This window comes from Mastigoproctus giganteus, chromosome 11, assembly GCF_048544385.1.
Source record: "Mastigoproctus giganteus isolate SK-2022 chromosome 11, ASM4854438v1, whole genome shotgun sequence".
Classification (NCBI taxonomy): domain Eukaryota; kingdom Metazoa; phylum Arthropoda; class Arachnida; order Uropygi; family Thelyphonidae; genus Mastigoproctus; species Mastigoproctus giganteus.
In genome coordinates, this window is record NC_143585.1 from 33,157,491 (window position 1) to 33,183,331 (window position 25,841).

A 25,841-nucleotide genomic window follows, 5' to 3' on the forward strand; every position below is an offset into this window, starting at 1 on the left:
CGCATGTGTTAAAGAGAATGCTCCTGTTCCCTTCAATCATACTGCAGCATTCCCAAATTTCAATAGAGATTGAAAAAGAAATAAAATCGGTATGATAAAACAATTAAAAACAACAATACTAAAATCGTTAAAATAAGTTAAAATACAGGAAATCTGAAGCTTTCGGAGACAACGGTGTACTGTTGCTACAATGACACATCCTTAAGTTAACAGGCCCATGGCACTCATGTGACTCACCAAGAACATCGTCAGCAATCTCTATTTGCGCAACGGAGACGGAAGTGACCTGGGAGCGTGCCATGTGGAACCGACAATCCTGGATTGTGGGGATTGTTATGTGGGGGAGACAAGGCGACGTCTAAAAGACCGTCTGGGGGAACATTTGACTGCCATCAAGACTGCGAACTATGCAAGGTCTGCTGTGGTGGAACATTTTTGGGAGAAGCAGTATCGGATCTCCCCTGAGGATGCGGTCATTACTGACCGTGCGCATGGGTTCTGGGAACGCAAGTGGCTCGAGAGCTTGTGAATCGGTTCATCCTGTCATACTATTAATAGGGACGGGGTGTGCGATTACACTCCCTTTTTGAGGCGATTGTCCTCAGACACGATGATCGGTTCCACATGGCACGCTCCCGGGTCACTTCCGTCTCTGGTGTGCAAATAGAGATTACTGACGATGTTCCTGGTGAGTCACATGAGTGCCATGGGCCTGTTAACTTAAGGATGTGTCATTGTAGCAACAGTACACCGTTGTCTCCGAAAGCTTCAGATTTCCTGTATTTTAACTTATTTTAACGATTTTAGTATTGTTGTTTTTAATTGTTTTATCATACCGATTTTATTTCTTTTAGTACTTATTGTAATAGTCCAATTTACTGTATCATCTTATTTTATTTTATTCTATTTTATTAAATTCTTGGCTGGTGTTTGAGTATTAATTTTCTTGAATATGTGAGCTTCAGTTGTTAATGTCTTCATATATAGAATTATATCGCGACTTATCTAAAGCATCAACACGGTGATTAATAACTAAGTTAATGTCTAAGACATGACAAGAATTCCACAAGTTGACGCAGAAGTCGATGACGATAATACCATATCTAGTAGTTCTAGTGATATTACAGTCTCACGAAAACTTTCACGTTTATTGTCAGAAACTGATAACGAATAACATAATTTTTTTATAGAATCCTTAGCAAACAACTGAAATGATTTTTTTTTTATAAAAGTTATTAAAATTCATTATATGTATGTGTGTTCTCCATGAAATGTAAATAAAAATCTTATGATCCTAACGAATTTAATGCTTGTTTTTTTTTCATTATTTTTCTTATATTTCAGGTTTGGAACCAATCTTCACTTTTTCTATGGAGTTAGTAGTTCTTTTTACGCGTAATTTTTATGTTATTTTTATGTGCGCGTAAAAAGTGGTTTAGGTGTATTTGCAAAATTAACAAGTGATGCAGTTTTTTTGTCCACCACTGTATGTTTAAGGGCTGGTTCAGATGCAATGTTACGAGTTTCTTGTAACATTACCTTAGCTGAGTTTCTCTAGTCATTTGTTTTCTAGTGTTGTCTGATTATTGCATTCATTCTACTTCATTTTAATCTGATTATCCCATTCATCCATTCTTGCTTTCCATTGGAAGTTTGAAAAATATGTTTCCACAAATCCCCACTACATTTTTCTTAGGTATTTTAATTTTATATTTCTTAGCTATTTTCTTTAAGTGATTCACTGCAATTTGAAAATCATCTTCTCATGCAGCAATTAAAACTTGGTCACCTGCATACAGAATAGTATTAATAATAAATCCTTTGTTAAATGGATTCCACTCTATAGCTCAATGATATGGTTTTAACATTTTGTTTATATAAAAATTAAAGAGCACAGGCAAGAGGCCACAGCTCTGTCTTACACCTTTATTCTTAAAATTGATTATTTTTAATGACCACTTCTGTATCTTCGTATAAGATTTTTATTACTCCTTCAATTATGGTAATAGCATTAGTATTTGTAAAAAAAAAAAAAAAAAACCTTTCCATTTCGCCTATCATTCCCTCCAAAGGTTTGTCAAGTTCTACCTTCAATTTATTTAGGCTATAAACTTTCACAACAGCGATGAAAATTTGTTCCAACAATCTACCACTAGCTGGCTAAAGGCAAATTTCAGAATATCTATTCTGCAAATGTCTCTCTTTAATTTGAATTTATGTCCCCTCAAGTGCATAACCTGAGCAAGGGGAAGAATCCCTCTTGCTCAAATTATGAGATTTTTAAGGCTTTGAATGGTATGAGCAAGCTCAAACCATTCAAAGTCTAGCCTTCGGATGCTGCAGTTTGCAGAAGCAAAGCCTTTTTTGGTAAGAGTCCCTTTGTTCCCCTCATCAATCTCATTGCCTTTCTCTGTATGCACTCCAGAGGCTCTACATCCTTCCTGATATGAGGCCTTCAGACCTGTATGCAATACAAAAGGTGTGGACTCTGACCATTACTTTATACAAAAATGGATAAACACCTCCTTATCCCTACTGGCAAAATTCCTCTAAATCATTAACAAAACAACATCAGCTGTCCTGGCAGTCTGTTTGAACTGCTCAGAAGACTTCATACCTGACTGCACAATCCCCCCCCCCCGGTCTTTTTCATTCTCCACTATCCCAAGTAGTACCTAACATGTTATATTATTCTGGAACTACTGATACCCATATACCTCACATTTTTCAATATTAAATTTCAACTGCCATTTCTCAGCCCATCTGCCTAAGTTTTCAAGATCCTGTTGCAGTAGCATACTGTCATTATAAACCCTGCCAACCTTTGTATCATCTGCAAACTTGGATATTAAGCCTGATATACCTTCATCAATATCACTGATAAATATAGAAAACAACAATGGGACCAACACCAAACCCTGGGGAACTCCACTAGGAACATTAGTCCATGAACAGCAGTCTCCATTGATTACCACTCTCTGTCTTGTTTGTTTGTTATTTGGTTTTTAGGAGCATTAGCAACTAAGGCCATATTGCTCCGGGATATGCGGTGGTCATTCCCTGACCTTTCCACATCCTCCGTATTTGGTGGTGACGGGTTCAAACCCCGGTCTAATCAAGAAGAGTGTGCTACGCACTGCTGCTCCTTCCCATCTGGCTACGGAGGTGCCCGGATAAGGAGGTGATTACCCCCTTGTATAAGGCAATGGTCAATATAGAGCTGCTGGAACTAGTACAGAGAAGAGCAACGAGTAGTGAATGGAACAAAGGGTTGCTGATATGCTTAAGTTTTGCAAATTACGGTATCTTGAGATTAGGCACCTGCAAGGTGATCTGATTGAGGTGTATAAAGCCTTGAATAGTTTGAGCATGCTCAATGCTGATGGCATTCTTCCTCTTGCTCAGAATAATCACCTGAGAGGGCATAAATTCAAATTGAGGAAAGATAGTTGTAGGAAAGATGTGCAGAAGTTTGCCTTTAGCCAATGTGTGGCTGATTGCAGGAACAAACTTTCATCTGTCATTGTAGAAGTTGATAACTTAAATAGATTCAAGGGAAAACTAGACAAACATTTGGAGCAAGTGGATAGGTGACATTAGATTTTTTATTATTATTATTATTTTTTTTGGCAAATCTTAATTGTTTATTGAGGGGGGGGAGTGAAATTTCTATTGGTAAAATTTTAATGAAATTTGGGATGGTCTGTCAAATCTTTCTAAAACACCTAAATATAAAAATTAATGAAAATTCACCAACTGTGAATCAATGGACTCAGTGAAGACAACATGAACCTTACCCATTTGTGAACTTACCTAGTAAAAGTTTTCCAATTCTTGGAAACTTAAGGTCATGTAATAAATCTTATCAAATTTAATATTTGATAACTGATACGTGACAATTTTACATACCTTCAAATCGTGCATAGCCTAATGCTTCTCCACGAAAACTTTTTACATATTTGACACCATATACAATAATAGGTCTTCGTAATATATGAGCTAATGTAAATATGTGCATCTGTTCTAATGCAGAACCAGGTTGTGTAGCTAGTGATAGAAGCATGGCCCAATCTTCTTGCCACTGTGTATCATCCAAAGAAAACTGGAGTAAATTAGCTTGAAGAGTTTCTGCTTCTTTCCAACGAGGATATAATCTAAAAGTATTTAAAAAAATATATATTTATATATATGAAATTATGTAGAAGAATATGGAATTTGAGGAATATAAATAGAAAAGGAGTTGGGCTAGAGGTTATTCTGTCAGTTTTCTGCTAAATTTAACTATATTAAAGTAATTTAACTATATTGAAATTATATTCTCAGTATATTTGAACCTAGACAAACTGGCAAATGGCAAATAGAAACAGATAGCCTCAGCCAATTATTGATGTGATATATTGAGTGGAGCTAGCCCTTGCTAACGTTCCATTCAATGTATCCAATTATCAATAATTAGCTACTTCATCATTTTAATTTTACTATTTTATTATAATCTATGTGTTTTATTATAGGGTACACCAATGAAATCCAACTTGGGTTACCCAAATACTTGGCACTTTGGCCTCATGGGTATAGTTTTCGCTCCTAATACTTATATTCTAAATTCTTATTAAATTTCTCCAGTTGTATGCAAATTCTCCAATTTATCCAGTTGGTATTAAGCTTTAAAAAGAAAAAAAAAAAAAAAAAAATATATATATATATATATATATATATATATATATACACACAGGGTGTCTTAAAAATACACTGCCTAACTTCAGGAATAAGTTCCTCATATGCAGACAATAAAAATATTTTATATCAACATAGTTCCGGAAATGCTTGGTTTCCGAGTCTATGAGTTTCCGTCTGTCTATGACACTTAACTGTTCACATCACCTTATAAGATGTGAGGCCTGAATACAGGCCTCTCAACAACGTCTCATGGACTCACGAAGACGATGCCAAATTCCTGGCATGTTTTGTATTGTCTCACAACCTGCCATAATTCGATTGCAGAGAGTTGTCACATCAGCTATCTGAATCAAATACACCAATAACTTTAAATGGTATTCTGCATGTGCTGATTCCAGGAGTGGCATGCACAAGATCCAAAATCTCCTCCTCTAATTCAGGAGTCTTAGATCTTGGTTGTCCTCTGTCGGCAGCACGAGGTGTAAAGGTCCCATGTTCACAAAGGTGGTGATGGATACCTTCAAACGTTTTCCTGTCTGGACATCTTCGTTCTGGGAACCTTTTGTGGTACAAATGATGAGCCTCCAGAGAATTGCAGCCCACCAAACTGTACATAAAGTGCATATCCACATGCTTCTGATCTGAGTACATGGTCGGAATGGAAAACCACCAGATTCTATCAGTACCTTGTGATGAAGGAAATCACCTTCAGGAGATAAGACCGGTTAATAACTCGGGAACCAAGCATTTCCGGAACTATGTTGATATAAAATATTTTTATTGTCTACACATGAGGAACTCATTCCTGAAGTTATGCAGTGTATTTTTGAGACACCCTGTAGTATCTTATATTAGATTACACATATTAGTATTGAAAAAGATTAGTGAATAACTGACAGGCATATCTAATTAAATTTATACAGAAGCTGCAATTTGCAAAACTTAAGCCTTTCTTTGAAAGAGCACCCCTTTGTTCCCCTCACCAGTCCTGTTGCCCTTCTCTGTAGTTTAGCATTAGTAGAGGCATATGATGCAAGAAAGCAAGCTTATGCAGCATCAGCCAAAAAAAAAAAAACAAAAAAAAACAAAAAAAAAACTCCAATTTCACCCCTCCATTCATTCCAAATACCTGTCCAGCTCAGCTTTAAATACATTTAGGCTATCAACTTCCACAACAAAAGATGGAAGTCTGTTCCACCAATCAACTACTAACTGGCTAATGGCAAATTTCTGCACATCTATCCTAAAACTGCCTTTCCTCAATTTGAATTTATGCCCTCTCAGGTGTTTATTCTGAGCAAGAGGAAGAATCCCTTCACTTGTTATAGCAACTCTACATCCTTCCTAAAATGAGGCTTCCAGAGCTGTACACACTACTCAAGGTGTAGCCTGACCACTGTCTTATACAAAGGGATAATCACCTCCTTATCCCTGCTAGCAAAATTCCTGTATATCATCGACAAGACTCCATTACCTGCTTGGCAGCATGTACGCAATGCTCAGAAATTTTCATGTCTGACTGCACAATTATCCCCAGGTCCTTTTCATTCTCCAACTATCCTGAGTGTAATACCTCACAGTTGATACATTTCTCTGGTGTTACTGCAACATATACGCATTTGTCGATGTTAAACTTCAGTTGCCAGTTCTCAGTATATCTGCCCAACTTTTCTAGATCCTATTGCAGTAGAATACTGTCATTAACAACCCTGTCAACCTTTGTATCACCAGCAAACTTCGACATTAAGCCTCATATGCCTTCATCAATATCATTGATAAATATACAAAACAACAATGGGCCCAACACTGAACCCTGGGGGACTCCGCTAGTCCATGAAGAGCACTGTCCATTGATTACCACTCTCTGTCTTCTCCCACTTAACCATCCTTTTATCTATTGTAGCAACTTGCCCTTAATGCCATACTGCTCCAATCTGTACAGTAGTCTTCCATGTGCAACAGTATCAAAAGCTTTCAAGAAATGCAAGTATATGATATCAAAATAATTTTTTGCATCCAGTTCCTTTATGACCACATCAGAGTATCCAATCAAATTGGTCAGACAAGACTTCCCTTTAAACTCATGCTGTGACTGAATTATTACTGCAGTCTCATAGGACGGCCTCCGTAGCCGAGTGGGCAGGAGCGGGAGTGCAGTAGCACACGCTCTTCGAGTAGACCGGGGTTCAAGCCCCTGACTGCTGAATACGGTCGATCTGCCAACCCGCACTGGACCAGCGTGGCAGATTATGGTCCATTTCCCTCAGCATGAATTGTTGAGGAGGCTTCCACCCTGCAGTGGGTTGATAATGGCTGCACTTTACTTTTACATCTAGATGATCCTGCAATGCTTCTTTAACCAGCAACTCCATTATTTTCCTCGGAGCAGAAGTTAAACTAAAATGTCTGTAATTACTCGTGTCACCCTTTGATCCCCCCCCCCCTTTGTGAGTTGGAGATACATTTGCACATCCTAGTCCATGGGGAATTCCCCTGAGTCTAACAATGCTCTCATAATTATGGCTAAGGGTTTGGGTACTTCCTTTAATATAACTGGATAGATCCCATCCACCCCAGGTGCCTTTCTTATATTTAATTTCAACAATTTCACCTCTACTTTGCTCTCAGTTATTACAAAATCATTAAGCTTCCTGTTAGAGTTTAATAAGCTTCTGTCATCCACATTAGCTTCATGTCGTCCTCATATGTTAATACATTAAGCTTTTGCATTAACACGAGGAATTCCCTATTGAATTCCTCATGTGTTAATGCAGATGTAAAATACTCATTCAGTTTGGTAGCCATCTGAGCAGGAACATCTACAGTCAAACCATCGATATCAAGCAGTCGAATCTGATTCATCCCTTCCTTTTAGAGTTTATATAAGTAAATAAGTCTTTGCTGTTTTTCTTTACATCCTTCGCCAACGATTTCTCATAATCTGCCTTTGCCTGCCTAACCTCCTTTGTGACTTGATTACAGACTTGCTTATATCCACCAAAGGCTTCTGTTTCACCTGATAATTTATATGCATCCCATACATTTTCTTTTCTGCTACAAGTCTTATTAATCCATTCTACATCCATTTGGGCCTATACCTTCAACAGTATTTCTTAGTTGGTATGAAAATCCTAGTAGTAGCTTCCAAGATTACTTCCTTGAATGCTTCCCATTTAGAATTTGTTGTTGGTAACATCATCAGTTGGTCCTACTGTATAGAATTTAAAAAAATCTCTGAAACCACTGTAGTCACCTTTACGAAAGCAAAAACCCTTCCCTTTACCCCTGATGGTAGTTAAATCTTTAAATAAACCCCACATCAGTATGTGGGGTTTACTTAAAGATTTAACTACCATCAGGGGTACATGCCACCTAGTGGTTCCTTTATCTGTAAGTTCTTAATGCATGAATAATTAATGCTGCAAATCAGATCAACAGTATTACTTCATCTGGTTGCCTATCAAACATGCTGTTACAGAAGACAATCATCCAATAAATCCACAAACATCTTGCTAGTGTGCGAGTAACCAAACCACAATTTTCAGTCGATATCTGGGAAGTTAAAATTCCCCATTTTAAGACATTCTGATTTACTGGCCAACTCTATTTCTCTGTATAGTTGTTCATTGTACTCATCAGAGTCATTAGCCCTATAACAAATTCCACCCTCATTTTTGCTTTCCCAGTGCTTATGTCACAACAAACTCACTCAACATTGCACTGTCTATCTATGTCAACCGGATGCACTTCCTTAGATTTTATTATTACACTTAGATTTTCTTAACTAACTGCATAACTCCTCTTCCCTTCCTATCCAGTCTATCCTCTGTACACATTGTACTCCACAAATTCCAATTCTGCATTCCTTATACCTGTCATGTTGGACAGACAACTTGTGTAGTTGAGACTGGGTAATATTTGTAAAATCATACAAATGCTAACTTATTGTGATTTTCACTTGTACAGCCCCAGGGGCTCACATCTGGTGAGTATGGGCTTGGCACACTCAGGATCCTGAGCTGGATATCATTATTCTTCTCTTCCTTGGTGATTCCCTTCTACTTCTGACATGCACACTCTCTCTCTCACTCTCACTCTCTCTCTCTGGGCAACTCAGAAATTTTTTTTGGCTGGTGCATCAAAAGTCTCAGGCTTCCTTGCACCATATGGCTAATGATAATAATAAAGGATCTGTGTTCTCATTTCATTTTGAATTTAAAACCAATCTTGTGAATTTTAACCAAATAGGATAGTATGGACTATTAAGAAGTATTTTTTTGCAATATTAAATTTAAAATTTTAGAAATATTATATTTTAAGGCAGAAATTCTCTTACACGAGATTACAAATATTTCTAAAATTTAAAATATTTAATATTCCAAAAAATACTTTTTTATAGCCCATACTATCCTATTTGGTTAAAATTCACAAGATTTAAATTCAAAATGAGAACACAAATCCTCTACAAGAGAAAATCACAATAAGTTAGCATTTGTTCGATTTTACGAAAATCAGTTGGTCTCTACTACACAAGTTGTCTGTCCAACATGTCTAATAAAATTTTGAGACTTTAGAATTTCCGTAATGTTTTTTCACACTACATCCTTTTATCAGTGTGACACCAAGTCTCTGATATCCCAACAATATCCTCCTTTGATGTCTTGAGCAGCAAATGAATTTGATGAATAAATTCATCAAATTTATTTTCTATACTCCTAGTACTGGTGTACATACACCAGTTCTTATTCTTAGTTACCCTAACGCAGCCCATGTATTTACTTGTTTCGTGATGACTATCAGCAGTTACTGAAATCCCCAGCAATTTGCTTTCTTGTTTGACCCTTTCTCCATCTCACCATTGTAACATAGTTTTCCTTCAATATCTTACACAAAAAAATCATAAAACTACAGCTTTGTAATTGAATTCAGAATTTTTTAAAAAAATTCTCAAAATTTCTGCTAGCTATTTTCATCAATAAATTCGCCATCAAGTATGCTAGTCACATGAAGTCTGTGAAAGTTGAAACATGGGAGATACTAAGTACAGTCGGTCCTCGTATAACACGTGTTTACACTGCACAAATTCGATCATACACGATTTATAAATAGGGGAACGTTATCTTATATAACACGAACCAAATTCGTTTATGCACGATTCGCCTTTGTGTTTACAAGAAATGGCAGTCGAACGCGGAATCACCCCAACCGAACGCAACACGATATGAATGAAGAAGACTCTGAATATGTATTTATGTGTTTTATATCAGTGAAGGGGAAACACATTTCACCATAATAACGTAAAAACCAACACAATTCCAGCTATCGATATAATTGCAAATGCAATTAGATGGAGTTTACTACCAGTTTATAACAGATTCCACTAGCAGAAACGAAACTGGAAATTGTTTTTATTGTTTTATAATAATTATATTATCACTAATAATATTAAGAGTAGGAGACCGGCAGAATTACTTAACAAGTACAGGTCACTGTTGAACAAAAGCCGAGAATTAGGGTTGAATTTGAAAGTGTCTGCAATTCTGCCCAGACATGATAGGAGGGAGTATAGGATGAGAGCCTTGCCGATCAATTCGGCCCTGGAAAGATTGTGCAAGGCTCAAGGGGTAGAATTTTTTTCAGCCTGGACTGTACTTGTTAACAGGAGAGATTGCATCTACAGGGATGGGATACACTTAAATAGAAAAGGTGCAAGAATATTTGCTGATGCTATCGAGGCAGTGTTAGGTGGGTCGGAAAACTGCTAGCTTGGGGGGGAGACAAAGACCAATAGATTGACAGTAGCCACTGGCAGAGGTGAAAGAGATTCTTGCACTGCTTCTATTAGAATGAGCAGAAGCCTGAAAAACAAGATGCATGGTATTTCAGAGACTGCTGGGAGCCATTGCAGTACAAGTAAACACATGGGTTGTGTTAGCGTAGCTAAGAATAGAAACAGGTGCAGGTATACTTGCGTGTACACCAATGCTAGGAGTTTAGTAAATAAATTTGATGAATTTGAGGTATTGCTCAAAACATCAAAGGCAGATATTTTGGGATATCAGAGACGTGGTGTCACACAGATATAAGGGATGCAGAACTGCAATTTGGGGAGTACAACGTCTACAGAAAGGATAGGAAGGGGGGAGGGGTTATGCTATTAGTTAAGAAACACAAAAACCAAGGAAGTGAAGCCAGTCGACATTGCTGGACAGTGCAGTGTTGAGTCAGTTTGGTGTGACATAAGCATTGGGAGATCAAAATTGAGAGCAGGAGTGTGCTATAGGCCTAATGACTCTGATGAGTACAATAAGGAACTGTACAGGGAAATAGAGTGGGCCAGTAAATCAGAGAGTCTTATAATGGGAGATTTTAATTTCCCAGATATTGACTGGAATTTGGGGGCAGGTTACTCACACACTAGCAGGGCTTTTGTGGATTTATTGGATGATTGTTTTCTACATCAGCATGTTCGGGAGGCAACTAGAGGGAGTAATACTCTTGATTTGATTATCAGCAGTGATTCTTCACGCATTAAGAATCTGCAGATAAATGAAACACTAGGTGGCAGTGATCACAGTGTGCTGAAGTGGGATTTACTCAAAGAGGTAACTACCATTAGTGGTAAAGGGAAGGGTTATTGCTTTCGTAAAGGCGACTACGATGGACTGAGACAGTATTTAAATTCTATACAGTGGGACCAACTGATGATGTTACCAACAGCAAATTCAAAATGGGAAGCATTCAAAGAACTTATCTTGGAAGCTACTAGGCTTTACATACCAACTAAGAAATATTGTTCAAGATTTAGGCCAAAATGGATGTCAGATGAACTAATGAGGCATATGGCAGAGAAGAAAAATGCATGGGATACTTACAAATAGATACAAGTTGATATGCAACCAAGTTACAAAGGAGGTTAGGCAGGCGAAGGCAGATTACGAGAAATCTTTGGCAAGGGATGCAAAAAAAAAAAAACAGCAAAGAGTTCTTTACTTATGTAAACTCTAGAAGGAATGGGATGAATCAGATTTGTTCACTTTCTATCGATGGGTCAACTGTTGATCCTGCTCAGGTAGCTAACAAACTAAATGAATATTTTGCATCGACATTCACACATGAGGAGTCATTCAGTGAGGGGAATTGCCAGAGGTGTATTCAACTCTGGCAGTAAGCTAGAGAATCTTTTAATAACTGAGAGTAAAGTGGAGGAGAAATTGTTGAAGATAAACACAAGAAAGGCACCTGGGGTGGATGGGATCTATCCAGTTATATTAAAGGAGGCAGCAAAAGAAGTAAGCAAACCCTTAGCCATAATTATGAGAGCTTCTTTGGACTCAGGGGAAGTACCCACAGACTGGAGATGTGTAAATGTGACCCCAATTCACAAAGGAGGATCAAAGGCTGACACAAGTAATTATAGACCTGTGAGTTTAACTTCAGTTCCAGGAAAATTAATGGAGGCACTGATTAAAGAAGCACTGCGAATCATCTAGACAAGACTTCAGTTATAGCTCGGACACAGCATGGTTTTTTTAAGGGGAAGTCTTGCCTGACCAATTTAATTGGATACTATGATGCAGTCACAAAAGAACTGGATTCAGGGAATAACTTTGATATTATATACTTGGATCTTAGAAGGGCTTTTGATACTGTTGCACATGGAAGACTGCTACACAAATTGGAGCAGTGTGACATTGGAGGCAAATTGCTGCTATGGATAAAGGGGTGGTGAGGGGGAGAAGACAGAGAGTGGTAATCAATGGACACTGCTCATTGTGGACTAATGTTATTAGTGGAGTCCCTCAGGGCTCAGTGTTGGGTCCATTATTGTTTTCTGTATTTATAAATGATATTGATGATGGTATATCAAGCTTAATGTCTAAGTTTGCAGATGATACAAAGATTGGCAGGGTTGTCAAGGACACTACTGACACTATGCTGCTGCAACAGGATCTGGAAAGGTTGAGCAGATGGGCTGAGAGGTGGCAAATGAAGTTTAACATTGACAAATGTAAAGTACTACATATGGGAAACAGCAACCCCAGAGCAACGTATCAACTCTGTGGTACTACACTGACAGTGGTAGAGAATGAAAGGGACTCGGGGGTGGTTGTGCAGGCAGATATGAAGTTCTCTGAGCAGTGCAGACGGGCTGCAAGAGTAGCTCATGGAGTATTGTCAATGATATACAGGAATTTTTCCAGCAGGGATAAGGAGGTGATTATTCCATTGTATAAGGCAATGGTCAGGCCACACCTAGAGTACTGTATACAGGTCTGGAGGCCTCATTTCAAGAAGGATGTAGAGCTGCTGGAACGAGTACAGAGAAGGGCAACAAGATTAGTGAATGGAACAAAGGGGTGCTCTTACGAAGAAAGGCTTAAGTTTTGCAAATTACAGTGTCTGGAGACTAGGCACCAGCGAGGTGATCTGATAGAGGTGTATAAAGCCTTGAATGGTTTGAGCATGCTCAATGCTGATGGGATTCTTCCTCTAGCTCAGAAAAATCACCTCAGAGGGCATAAATTCAAATTGAGGAAAGACAGGTGTAGGATAGACGTGCGGAAATTTGCCTTTAGCCAGCGGGTGGTTGGTTGGCAGGAACAGACTTCCATCCCTTGTGGTGGAGGTTGATAGCCTAAATAAGTTTAAGGCTCAGCTGGACAGGTATTTTGAACGAACAGAGGGGTGAAGTGGAAGTGGTTTTTTTTTTTTTTTTTTGGCTGATGCTGCATAAGCTTGCTTTCTTGCATCAAATGCCTCTACTAATGCTAATGCTAATGTTTTATGGTAATAACCCCCAGAAATGTGCTTTAGTAAAATGTGGAGTGTTAATAGTGTATCTTGGCCTTTACGGTGTTCTTTATTCAGTTGCTATACGTGTGCAGCTTTGTTTATGTGTATTAAGTGTGCCTCCTCATTTTGTAATTGCCCTTTATTCCCTAAAAATTAGTAAAATACTTAAAAGGTGTGAAAAGGAAGGGTCCTGGCGAAACACTGAAGATTCAGAGAGAGAGAAAAAAAAAAGCAATATCGATAAAGAGAGGCGGACTGGATCAAAAATTCTTACCCGGGAAAATTTATAGTGGCCTCATACTATGGTTTATGGCCAAAATCACACCGGCCTCCGGCCCACCGGGATTTCCCGGGTATGGCCAGTCCGTCTCTGTCGATAGAGAAAAAAATATGAAATTGTGAGACGCTTTGAGCGAAATGAAAGACCATGTTTGGTTTGGTATTTGGATTTTAGGAGCATTAGCAACTAAGGCCATATTGCTCCGGGATATGCGGTGGTCATTCCCTGACCTTTCCGCATCCTCCGTATTTGGTGGTGAGAGGCTCGAACCCCGGTCTAATCACTGCTGCTCCTTCCAACCTGGCTACGGAGGTGCCCGAAAGACCATGTGATATTGCATGTGCTACAGACCTAAATGAGGCAACGCCGAGAATTACAAAGAATGCGGAGAAAATAAAAACAACGTTCATAGCGGGAACAACTCAAAGTGTAATTAAAATCCATTAGATTAAGACACAAGAATTGGAAGAGATGGAACGGCTGTCATCTGTTTGGATAGAAAATCAAACAAAAAACAAGTTTGCTTACGATAGAAGCAAAAGCATTAGCAATATTTTATTACGTAATAGTCGTAATAAAATACGTAAGTATTTTATTACGACTATTTCATTTAATATAATAAATTTTTTATGAATAAAATACGTATTTTATTCGTAAAAATACTTTTTTAGTATTAAAAAATACTAAAAATATTTTATTATAATATAATAAATAATAAAAATTATTTATTTTTTATTTTTTATTATATTATAATAAAAAATATATTATATTTTTTATTACGTATTTTAATCGTTATAAAATACGTAAGTATTTTATAACGATTAAAATTACCCGATTATTTATTGTGTTTGGTAATGTTTTGGTTCCAAATGTGTGTTCAATCTTGGGTGATCGGCACCTAACCCCACTTTTCCCATAGAGCCTGTTGTTTATATTGCACGATTTTGCATTGCATGAGGGTTTCTAGGAACACAACTATCGTGCTATACAAGGACAGACTGTATTCTTCTGAATGTTCTCTGTTACATGTAACCACAGCATTTAATTTCTATATATATATATACATACATATGCAAAGGGGTGATCATTTAATTTGCTGACTGGTGCAAGATTTTGCTTACCACGCGAACTTTCTATCACTGCCACTAGAGGGACTCTCCCTGATCGCTACTGAGGAGACTCTGTGTACATGCCAGTACTTGTCGAGCTAGTGCTGTGTGAAAAGAGTTTTTTTTAGCTGCGTGTCACTGACGCAAGTATCGCGAAGCAAGTTTTGAAGCAAGTATCATGATGGTCATACAGATTGAAAAGTGATATGCAATTCATTATTGTGTCAGGTGGGGCTTAAATGCATCGGAAACTGTTAAAGAAATGACTGAAGCATATGGTAATAAGTGTCTTGGTAGGACGCCCATATTTCGGCGTGACTGAACTTCCCGGTGTGAAGTGGTTTCTCCATCAAGACAATGCCGGGACCCATATGGCTAATATTGTGCAGGGAATGATCACTATCATAGGTGCTGAGGTTCTGCCACATCCCCCTTGTTCACCGGACTAAGCTTTGTGTGATTTCTTCCTGTTTCCACATCTAAAGAATGCTCTGAAAGGCAACATTGTGTCTGGCACAACAATGCTCGCAGAGCCACAAAGGAAGCACTTCACAGTCTTTTGAAAAATGGCTTGCAAGAAGCATTTAATGCATTGGTGGCAAAAGTGTGTAAAGTTCAAGGAGAAATCCACAGAAGATTCAGATGATGATTTACATCTGGAATTTCTCTCCAACATACAACAATAATAAGCCAACACATTTAGATTTCACCTTTCCTGGTGGTGCTTTTCCATATCAAATATCCCTTCATGAAATTTTTTTTTTTTTTTTTTAATTTCAAAATTTCTAAAAAAAAAAAAAACAATGTGAATGCAGAAAATTTATCTTTAAGGACATACTGTAGCCCATTTTTTAAAATGGCACCAAGTACATTTCTTTTGCAAAAATAATTTTCTACTCTTACACTGCCTCAGATATTGGTAATTACCATTCTACAGGAAAAATTTAGAGTTCCAAGCTGCTTCTTCAGTTTAATATGACTGCAGATGTGCTGTCCTGTTTAAGATTTGTAATTTGTAGGCTGATGGAAAAAATATACACTTTGAATTTAGTTTCACTTATTCTTGGGAATTTATTCAATAAATATAAAGTTTCATCACTATTTTTTGTTTGACTATCCCACTCACAAAAAGCAGCAATATTTTGGTGTGACTGAACTTCCCGGTGTGAAATGGTTTCTCCATCAAGACAATGCTGGGCCCCATATGGCTAATATTGTGCAGGGAGTGATCACTATCATAGGTGCTGAGGTTCTGCCACATCCCCCTTGTTCACTGGACAAGGGGGATGTGGCAGACTAAGCCTTGTGTGATTTCTTCCTGTTTCCACATCTAAAGTGATGTAGCCAAGCTACATCTCAAGAAGAAATGCTATTACTTGTAGGTTATCAAAAATATTCCACATATCCATCATGGCCAGTACTTTTAAAAATATGAATATTGCAATTCATCTGATTTGTGTTCTATCCCCAAAGCCTTCATAAGTTAATTATCATCACTGAAAAAAATAAATGATTACATTTAAACCATAGCTATCTGGTATCTTTTTTTTTTCAAAAGACTCCAACCCAGTGATCTTGGAATCTAAGAGATCATTTAATTCTAACTTTGAAATCCTCTGAGGCAGCATTGATGGTGATGGCTGGAATTCCAGATCCATAAATTGTGATGCTGCAGTTGGTACACTGTCCAACTTGATCAACCTGATTCTTCTTTCATTTGATTATTCTTTCAAAGGTCCTTGTTATGAGATGAATATTTCATCATGGAATACTATTCAAATAACAGATGGCAAGTTTTGGTATTCCCAATATGTGGGAAAGCACAGATTTTATCCCGATTTCTAACTTCACATCTAAAGTTTTCTGATTCTGATTTGGTAGTTGTTGGCGCATCGGCTTCTGTGGCCATATTGCACCTCCCAAGGTTTTTGCAGTACTTTGATCCAAGTCCGAGGCGGGAATCGAACCCACATCTAAAGTAAAAATATAGCTACATATTTTTAATCAATGAAGCATACCTGTAAACCCTTGCTTCAAAAGTTTCTGGGATTTCAAAGTTAATTCCTCAACCATTCCCCAAGTAATCATTATTTTTAAAGTACTTCTGAGAATGCTAGGTGTGCCATTAAAGAGCTAACTGTTTCAAAGCAATATTGAACAGGCAAGAAAAAAAAACAGTGAGTAGGTGTTATGCATGATCTAATTTTTCAACCAATCAAGCACAACATGACAATCTCCTGAACAATAGTTGAGCATTATATGGCTTTATATTAACCAAAGGGTGCATGCTTCTTCACACTTTCCATGCAGAAAGTTTTTGAGAATTTACATTTTCGTGTTTTTCAAGGAAGTCACAAATATACTTTTTCAAAAAAAAAAAAAAAGTGTGACAGCAAGTTTTTGGCAACATTTTTATAATCAGTTCATAAAAATATACCAAAATCACCTACCTTTACACTAAGAAAGAAAACCAGCATTCTACAAAATTATCATTTTAAAAGCATATTTTATTTATAAGAAATATAGCAAAAGTTTAATAAATCACATAAGGCCTCTTTTTGTTAAGTTTCAAGTACAAGGGGCTTTTGAAAAGTTTGCGACTTGATTATGAAGGGTTTATTTGAGGAGTTTGGTAAGATGTTACTTTTCCACATTACTTTGATGTTATTTTGGAGTCAATATACTTTTTCCACCAATGCTGCAATGAATTGATTCCAGCAGCAAAGAACATTTTCACTTAGGCCTCCAAAAATGCATTCACTGCAGCAATGACATCACTGTAAGTGGGATAATGGATGTCAGCCATGTATTTTTTCAAATTAGGAAATAAGTGAACGTCTGATGGTGCCAGATATCAAAGCCACACCCATGCAGTGCAGCCATGGCGATGAGAAACTTGTGAGAATGCCCATTGTCCTGGTGGAACAAGACACTCTGCTGAGTTTCCCCTCGCTGTCCATCTTTGATATTTCCACATCAAATGTCTAGCATGGCCTGTGTAATAAGCACCTGTGACTATCTGGCCTTTCTGAAGATAATCTATCAGCAACTTCTAGGGGAGAAGAGCAGTGTTTAGACTGCTCCTTGGTCTTTGGCTGAAAGTGTCAGACCCACATCTCATCCATGGTAACAATTATTGGATCTGCAATGCACATATTCACTTGCTTGAGAACTTTGGACCGATGTGCTGACACATTTTTCATAGCAAGAACCCCAGTTATTATGGAGTACACATATTCAGATAAGATGCTGGCAATGTACTGTCACTCATAGATTTCTCATCACAAGATCAAGCACATTGTCAACAATGTCTGGAATGATGGATATTGCAGATTCCACATCATGGATTATCTTCAAGGCTTCCCCTCTCTCATTTAAATACTGCTGCCACTTCTTAACCATGGAATAGAAAGGGGCATCCTCCCCCCACAGTGTTGTAATCATATCATAATGAATTTCCTTTGGTGTTAATACCTTTTTTTTTTTTAAATTTGATGACTGCATGGTGACTAATTTTGTCCATCTTAACTCATTTATACAACTTTGTTGACTTCAGGAGCTGCAATAACAAAAATTTTAAAAAAAAGAAGGAAAAAAAAAAAAAAGACATCAAAACTGGACGAAACTTGGTGGGTTACTATATAAAGTTTTAAAAATTACAGAAATGTTTAAGACTGTACCATAACCCTTTCATATTCAGGCCACAAACTTTCCAAGCTGCCCTCACAAATAATACACGTATGTAAATTTTTCAAATTAAAATTACACTATTTTACCACATGTGCATATTGCTCTAACTGCAGTAAGTGTAATGTTAGAGGCTAAACGCAAATTTCCAAACATCTATTCTACAACTGTATTTACTCAATTTGAATTTATGTGCCCTCAGGCAATTAATCTGGGGAAGAAGAATCCCATCAGCATTCAGCTTGCTCAAACTATTCAAGGCCTTATACCTCAATCCGATCAAATCGCAGGTGCCTAGTTTCCAGATCCTGCAATCTGTAGAATTTAAGCCTTTCTTGGTAAGAGGACCCAATTCATTCTCCTCACCAATCTTGTGGCCCTTCTCTGTACTCGCTCAAGCAACACTACATATTTCCTAAAATAAGGCCTCCAGACCTGTACGAAGTACTGAAGGTGTGGCCTGACAATTGCCTTATAGAAAGTGATAATCATCTCCTTTTCCCTACTAGCAAAATTCCTGTATATCATTGACAACACCCCATGACCTGCTCTGGCAGCCTGTCTGCACTGCTCAGAAAACTTCATATCTGACTGCACAATTATCCCCAGGTATTTTATATTCTCTACCACAGTCAAAAAAGTACCACACAGTTGATATGTTACTCTGGGGATACTGCTACCCATAGGTAGCACTCTACATTTGCCAATGTTAAACTTAAATTGCCTACTCTCAGCCAATTTGCTCAACTTTTATAGATCCTGTTGCAGTAACGTACTGTCTTTAGTGTCATTAACAACCCTGTTAACCTTCGTATCATCTCCAACCTTAGACATTAAGCCTGATATACCTTCATCAATATCATTAATAAATACAGAGAACAACAATGGACCCAACACCGAAAAATGGGGAATTCCACTAATAACATTCGTCCACAAAAAGCAGAGTCCATTGATTAAAACTCTGTCTTCTCCCACTCAATCATCCCATTACCCATAGCAACTTGCCCTTAATGCCACACTGCTCCAATTTGTACAGTAGTCTTCCATAGTATCAAAAGTCTTCCTAAGATCCAAGTATATGATATCGAATTCATTCTTTGCACCCAGTCCTTTTTTTTGACCACATCATTAGCATTAGTAGAGGCATTTGATGCAAGAAAGCAAACTTATGCAGCATCAGTCAAAAAAACTTCCACTTCACCGCTCTGTTCGTTCGAATACCTGTCCAGCTAAGCCTTAAATTTATTTAGGCTATCAACCTCCACAACAATGGATGGAAGTCTGTTCCACCAACAACCTACCCACTGGCTAAAGGCAAATTTCCACACATCTATCTTTCCTCAATTTGAACATATGCCCTCTCAGGTGATTATACTGAGCAAGAGGAAGAATGCCATCAGCATTAAGCATGCTCAAACCATTCAAGGCTTTATACACCTCTATCAGATCACCTCGCCGGTGCCTAGTCTCCAGACACTGTAATTTGCAAAACTTAAGCCTTTCTTCGTAAGAGAAACCCTTTGTTCCATTCACTAATCTTGTTGCCCTTCTCTGTACTCGTTCCAGCAGCTCTACATCCTGAGGCCTCCAGACCTGTATACAGTACTGTAGGTGTTGCCTGACCATGGCCTTATACAAGGGAATAATCACCTCCTTATCCCTGCTAGAAAAATTCCTATATATCATTGACAATACACCATGAGCTACTCTTGCCGCCTGTCTGCCCTGCTCAGAGAACTTCTTATCTGCCTACACAACCACCCCCAGGTCACTTTCATTCTCTACCACTGTCAGTGTAGTACCACAGAGTTGATACGTTGCTCTGGGGTTGCTGTTTCCCATGTGTAGTACTTTACATTTGTCAATGTTAAACTTCATTTTCCACCTCTCAGTCCATCTGCTCAACCTTTCCAGATCCTGTTGCAGCAGCATAGTGTCAGTAGTGTCCTTGACAACCGGCCAACCTTTGTATCATCTGCAAACTTGGACATTAAGCTTGATATACCATCATCAATATCATTTATAAATACAGAAAACAATAATGGACCCAACACTGAGCCCTGAGGGACTCCACTAATAACATTAGTCCACGATGAGCAGTGTCCATTGATTACCACTCTCTGTCTTCTCCCCCTCAACCATCCCTTTATCCATAGCAGCAATTTGCCTCCAATGCCACACTGCTCCAATTTGTGCAGCAGTCTTCCATGTGCAACAGTATCAAAAGCCCTTCTAAGATCCAAGTATATAATATCAAAGTTATTCCCTGTATCCAGTTCTTTTGTGACTGCATCATAGTATCCAATTAAATTGGTCAGGCAAGACTTCCCCTTAAAAAAACCATGCTGTGTCCGAGCTATAACTGAAGTCTTGTCTAGATGATTCGCAGTGCTTCTTTAATCAGTGCCTCCATTAATTATCCTGGAACTGAAGTTAAACTCACATGTCTATAATTACTAGTGTCAGCCTTTGATCCTCCTTTGTGAATTGGGGTCACATTTACACATCTCCAGTCTGTGGGTACTTCCCCTGAGTCCAAAGAAGCTCTCATAATTATGGCTAAGGGTTTGCTTACTTCTTTTGCTGCCTCCTTTAATATAACTGGATAGATCCCATCCACCCCAGGTGCCTTTCTTGTCTTTATCTTCAACAATTTCTCCTTCACTTTACTCTTAGTTATTAAAAGATTCTCTAGCTTACTGCCAGAGTTGAATATACCTCTGGCAATTCCCCTCACTGAATAACTCCTCATGTGTGAATGTCGATGCAAAATATTCATTTAGTTTGTTAGCTACCTGAGCAGGATCAACAGTTGACCCATCGATAGAAAGTGAACAAATCTGATTCATCCCATTCCTTCTAGAGTTTACATAAGTAAAGAACTCTTTGCTGTTTTTTTTTTTGCATCCCTTGCCAAAGATTTCTCGTAATCTGCCTTCGCCTGCCTAACCTCCTTTGTAACTTGGTTACAGATCAAAGGCTTCTGTGTCACATGTTAATTTATATGTATCCCATGCATTTTTCTTCTCTGCCATGTCTCATTAGTTCCTCGGACATCCATTTAGGCCTAAACCTTGAACAATATTTCTTAGTTGGTATGTAAAGCCTAGTAGCTTCCAAGATAAGTTCTTTGAATGCTTCCCATTTTGAATTTGCTGTTGGTAACATGTTCAGTTGGTCCCACAGTATAGAATTTAAATACTGTCTCAGACCATCGTAGTCGCCTTTACGAAAGCAATAACCCTTCCCTTTACCACTGATGGTAGTTACCTCTTTGAGTAAGTCCCACTTCAACACACTGTGACCACTGATACCTAGTGGTCACAGTGTGTTGATTTGATTATCATTAGTGATAATCAAATCAAAAATATTACTCCCTCTATTTGCCTCCCGAACATGCTGATGTAGAGAACAATCATCCAATAAATCCACAAAAGCCTTGCTAGTGTGTTTGACCAGATCCCCAAATTCCAGTCAATATCTGGGAAATTAAAATCCCCCATTATAAGACTCTCTGATGTACTGGCCCACTCTATTTCCCTGTACAGTTTCTTATTATACTCATCAGAGTCATTAGGCCTATAGCACGCTCCTAGTCTCAATTTTGATCTCCCAATGCTTATGTCACACCAAACTGACTCGACACTGCACTGTCCAGCGATATCAACTGGCTTCTCTTCTTTGGATTTTATGTGTTTCTTAAATAATAGCATAACCCCTCCTCCCTTCCTATCCTGTCTATCTTTTCTGTAGATATTGTGCTCCCCAAATTCCAGTTCTGCATTCCTTATATCTGTGTGACAGCATGTCTCTGATATCCCAACAATATCCGCTTTTGATGCTTTGAGCAATACCTCAAATTCATCATTTACCAAACTCCTAGCATTGGTGTGCACGCAAGTGTACATGCACCTGTTTCTATTCTCATTCTTAGCTACCCAAACACAACCCATGTGTTTACTTGTACCGCAATGACTCCCAGCAGTCTCTGAAATATCCAGCAACTTGTTTTTCAGGCTTCTGCTCATTCCAATAGAAGCAGTGCAAGAATCACTTTCACCTCTGCCAGTGGCTACTGTTAATCATAGTATCCAATAAAATTGGTTACACAAGACTTCCCCTTAACAAACGCATGCTGTGTCCAAACTGAAGTTATTGTTGATGATCCTACAGTGCTTCTTTAACCAGTTCCTCCATTAATTTCCCCGGAACAGAATATAAACTATCAGGACTGTAATTACTTGTTTCACTCTTTTTCTTCCTTTGCGAATTGGGGTCACATTTGCACATTCCCAGTCCATGAGTACCTCCCCCGAGTCCAAGGAAGCTCTCATAATTATGGCTATGTTTTAGCTTAGTTCCTTTGCAGCCTCATTCAATATAACTGGATAGATTCCATCCACTCCAGGTGCTTTTCTTATGTTTATTTTCAACAATTTCTGCTCCACTTTGCTGTGTCCAAACTACAACTGAAGTTATAGTTGATGATCCTACAGTGCTTCTTTAACCAGTCCCTCCATTAATCTCCACGGAACAGAAGATAAACTATCAGGACTGTAATTACTTGTGTCACTCTTTGTCCTCCTTTGCGAATTGCGGTCACATTTGCACATCCCCAGTCCATGAGTACTTCCCCCAAGTCCAAGGAAGCTCTCATAATTATGGCTAAGGGTTTGCTTAGTTCCTTTGCAGCCTCATTCAATATAACTGGATAGATTCCATCCACTACAGGTGCTTTTCTTATGTTTATTTTCAACAATTTCTGTTCCACTTTGCTCTCAGTTATTAAAAATTCATTTAGCTCACTGTCAGAGTTTAATATAGCTCTGGCATTCCCCCTCCCTGAATAACTCCTTATGTGTAAATGCTGATGCAAAATATTCATTTAGTTTGTTAGCTACCTGAGCAGAATCATCAACAGCTGAACGATCGATATCAAGGGGACCAATCTGATTCATCCTCTTCCTTCTACAGTCTTCATAAGTAAAGAACTCTTTGCTGCTTTTCTTTGCATTCTTTGCCAAAGATTTCTCATAATCTGCCTTTGCCTGCGTAACCTCCTTTGCGGTTTGATTACAGACCACCTTATATCTACCATAGGCTTCTGTGTTACCTGTTAATTTATATGTATCCCATGTATTTTTCTTTTCTGCTACATGACTCCATTCATCTGACATCCATTTAGGCCTAAACCTTGAACAATTTTTCTTAGTAAGTATGAAAAACATAGTAGCTTCCAAGATTAAGCTACTATTCCCATTTAGAATTTGCTGTTGGTAACATCATCGGTTGGTCCCATTGTATAGAATTTAAAAATTATCTCAGCCCAATACAGTCACCTTTATGAAAGCAAAAACGCTTCCCTTTACCCCCAATGATAGTTATCCCTTTGAGTAAATCCCACATCAGCACACTGTGATCACTGCCACCTAGTGGTTCCTTTATCTGTAGATTCTTAATGCATGAAGAATAACTACTGATAATCAGGATCAAGAGTATTATTCCCTCTGGTTGCTTCTTTAACATGCTGGTGAAGAAAACAATCATCCAATAAATCCACAAAAGCCTTGCTAGTGTGTGAGTGACCAACCCACATGTTCTAGTCAATATCTGTAAAATTAAAAATCTCCCATTATAACACAATCTGATTTACTGGCCCATTTTATTTCTCTGTACGGCCTGTAACACACTCCTACTCTCAATTCTGCTTTCCCAGTGGTTATGTCAAACCAAACTGACTCAACAGTGCACTGTCTACCCATGTCAACTGGCTGCACTTCCTTAGACTTATTGTGTTTCTTAACTAATAGCATAACCCCTCCTCCCTTCCTGTACACATTGTACTCCACAAATTCCAATTCTGCATTCTTTATATCTGTGTGTCACCACGCCTCTGATATCCCAACAATACATGCCTTTGATGTTTTAACCAACACCTAAAATTCATCAAATATATTTACTAAACTCCTAGCAGCACGTACACACGCACCTTTTCTTATTCTGAGCTACCTTAACACAGTCCATGTATTTACTTGTTCCAAGATGACTCCCAGTAGTCTCTGAAATCCCCCGCACCTTGTTTTCCAGGCTGCTTCTCATTCCAATAGAAGCAATGCAAGAATCACTTTTACCTCTGCCAGTGGCTAATGTTAATCTGTTAGTCTGAAAGCTAGCAGTTTTCCGATAGCATCAACAAATATTCTTGCACCCTTTCCAGTTAAGTGTATCCCATCCCTGTAGAAGTAGTCTCTCCTGTTAACAAGCACACGTGAGTTTTCATGTGATAACTTATCATATCCACTTTTATTAAAATTAAATGAATCAATTTTATTTTAATAAAACCGGATGATAATGAATTAACACTGTTTATAAATCTTGTTTACAAACAAGATCCTAGCTAAGTTTTTGTGCTATTAAATTTTAGTTTTCATCCTTTTAAATATCACATCCGAAACATCCCCAAATATCTAATAGCAAAAATTACATCACGGAATATAAAACTTCTTAAAATAAAATGTAACAAATCATATTAAAACTATAAGTACTAGTTTTACTTACATGGGGGCACCTTCACAGAGGCTGTCACCTAGTGCTCTTCGTAACATATTTTCCCTGTCAAACACACCCCATGTAGCTTGAAGAGCTGAATCTAATAAGCAGTCACCTGCACTACGATTCCACAGAGCATATAATCTAGAACCCAAGCGTTCTGTAAGTTCTAGACTCCAGTTAATAATTGGCGATTCCTCTTCCAACTCTAAATATAAAGAAGTTACAAGTTCTTAATGAAAAAAGAATTTTTCTTTTGAAATTTTTATTAACAATAATTTGGATTTTCTTCTCTTTTAATACAAAACAGAAGAAAATCCACACAAATGTGTAGGTATCAGATCTGGAGATTGTTTATGATGCATTGACTACTTTAGTCACAGTTTGCCAGTTTATATGTTCATGGATTGATTTACCTGCGTAGACTGCATACTTCAAATAACTTTTAAGAATTCCTGCAGTCTTTAAAAAGATTTGAATCTAAATTTCTCCAAACGAGTGATAGGTAATAACACCTAATTTATATTAATTCATATGTAAAATTGAAGAATAAAAATCACAATATAAACAAAATTTTGCAGATTGGAAAAGTTCTACAAATTAGTAAATAACAATATTCGACATCAGAAAGCATTATTTTCTGTGCTTTTTTTTATTTAAAAGCATATACAGTCGGGGCTACATATTCGCTGGGTTACATGTCAACACTTTGCCCGAAAACTTGAAATTCCACAAAAATCTGT

At 37.9% G+C, this 25,841-nt stretch overlaps 1 protein-coding gene across 1 annotated transcript in view; it reads right to left on the reverse strand.

Moving 5' to 3' along the window:
- Nucleotides 1-25,841, reverse strand: part of trbd (ubiquitin thioesterase trabid) — a 203,313-nt gene that overhangs the window by 28,418 nt on the left and 149,054 nt on the right. The window contains exons 7-8 of the mRNA XM_090385535.1: nucleotides 25,108-25,306; nucleotides 3,910-4,154 (exon numbers count right to left, since the gene is read on the reverse strand). Of these exons, the coding sequence (XP_090241661.1) occupies nucleotides 3,910-4,154; nucleotides 25,108-25,306 (444 nt within the window). The remainder of the gene's footprint in view (nucleotides 1-3,909; nucleotides 4,155-25,107; nucleotides 25,307-25,841) is intronic.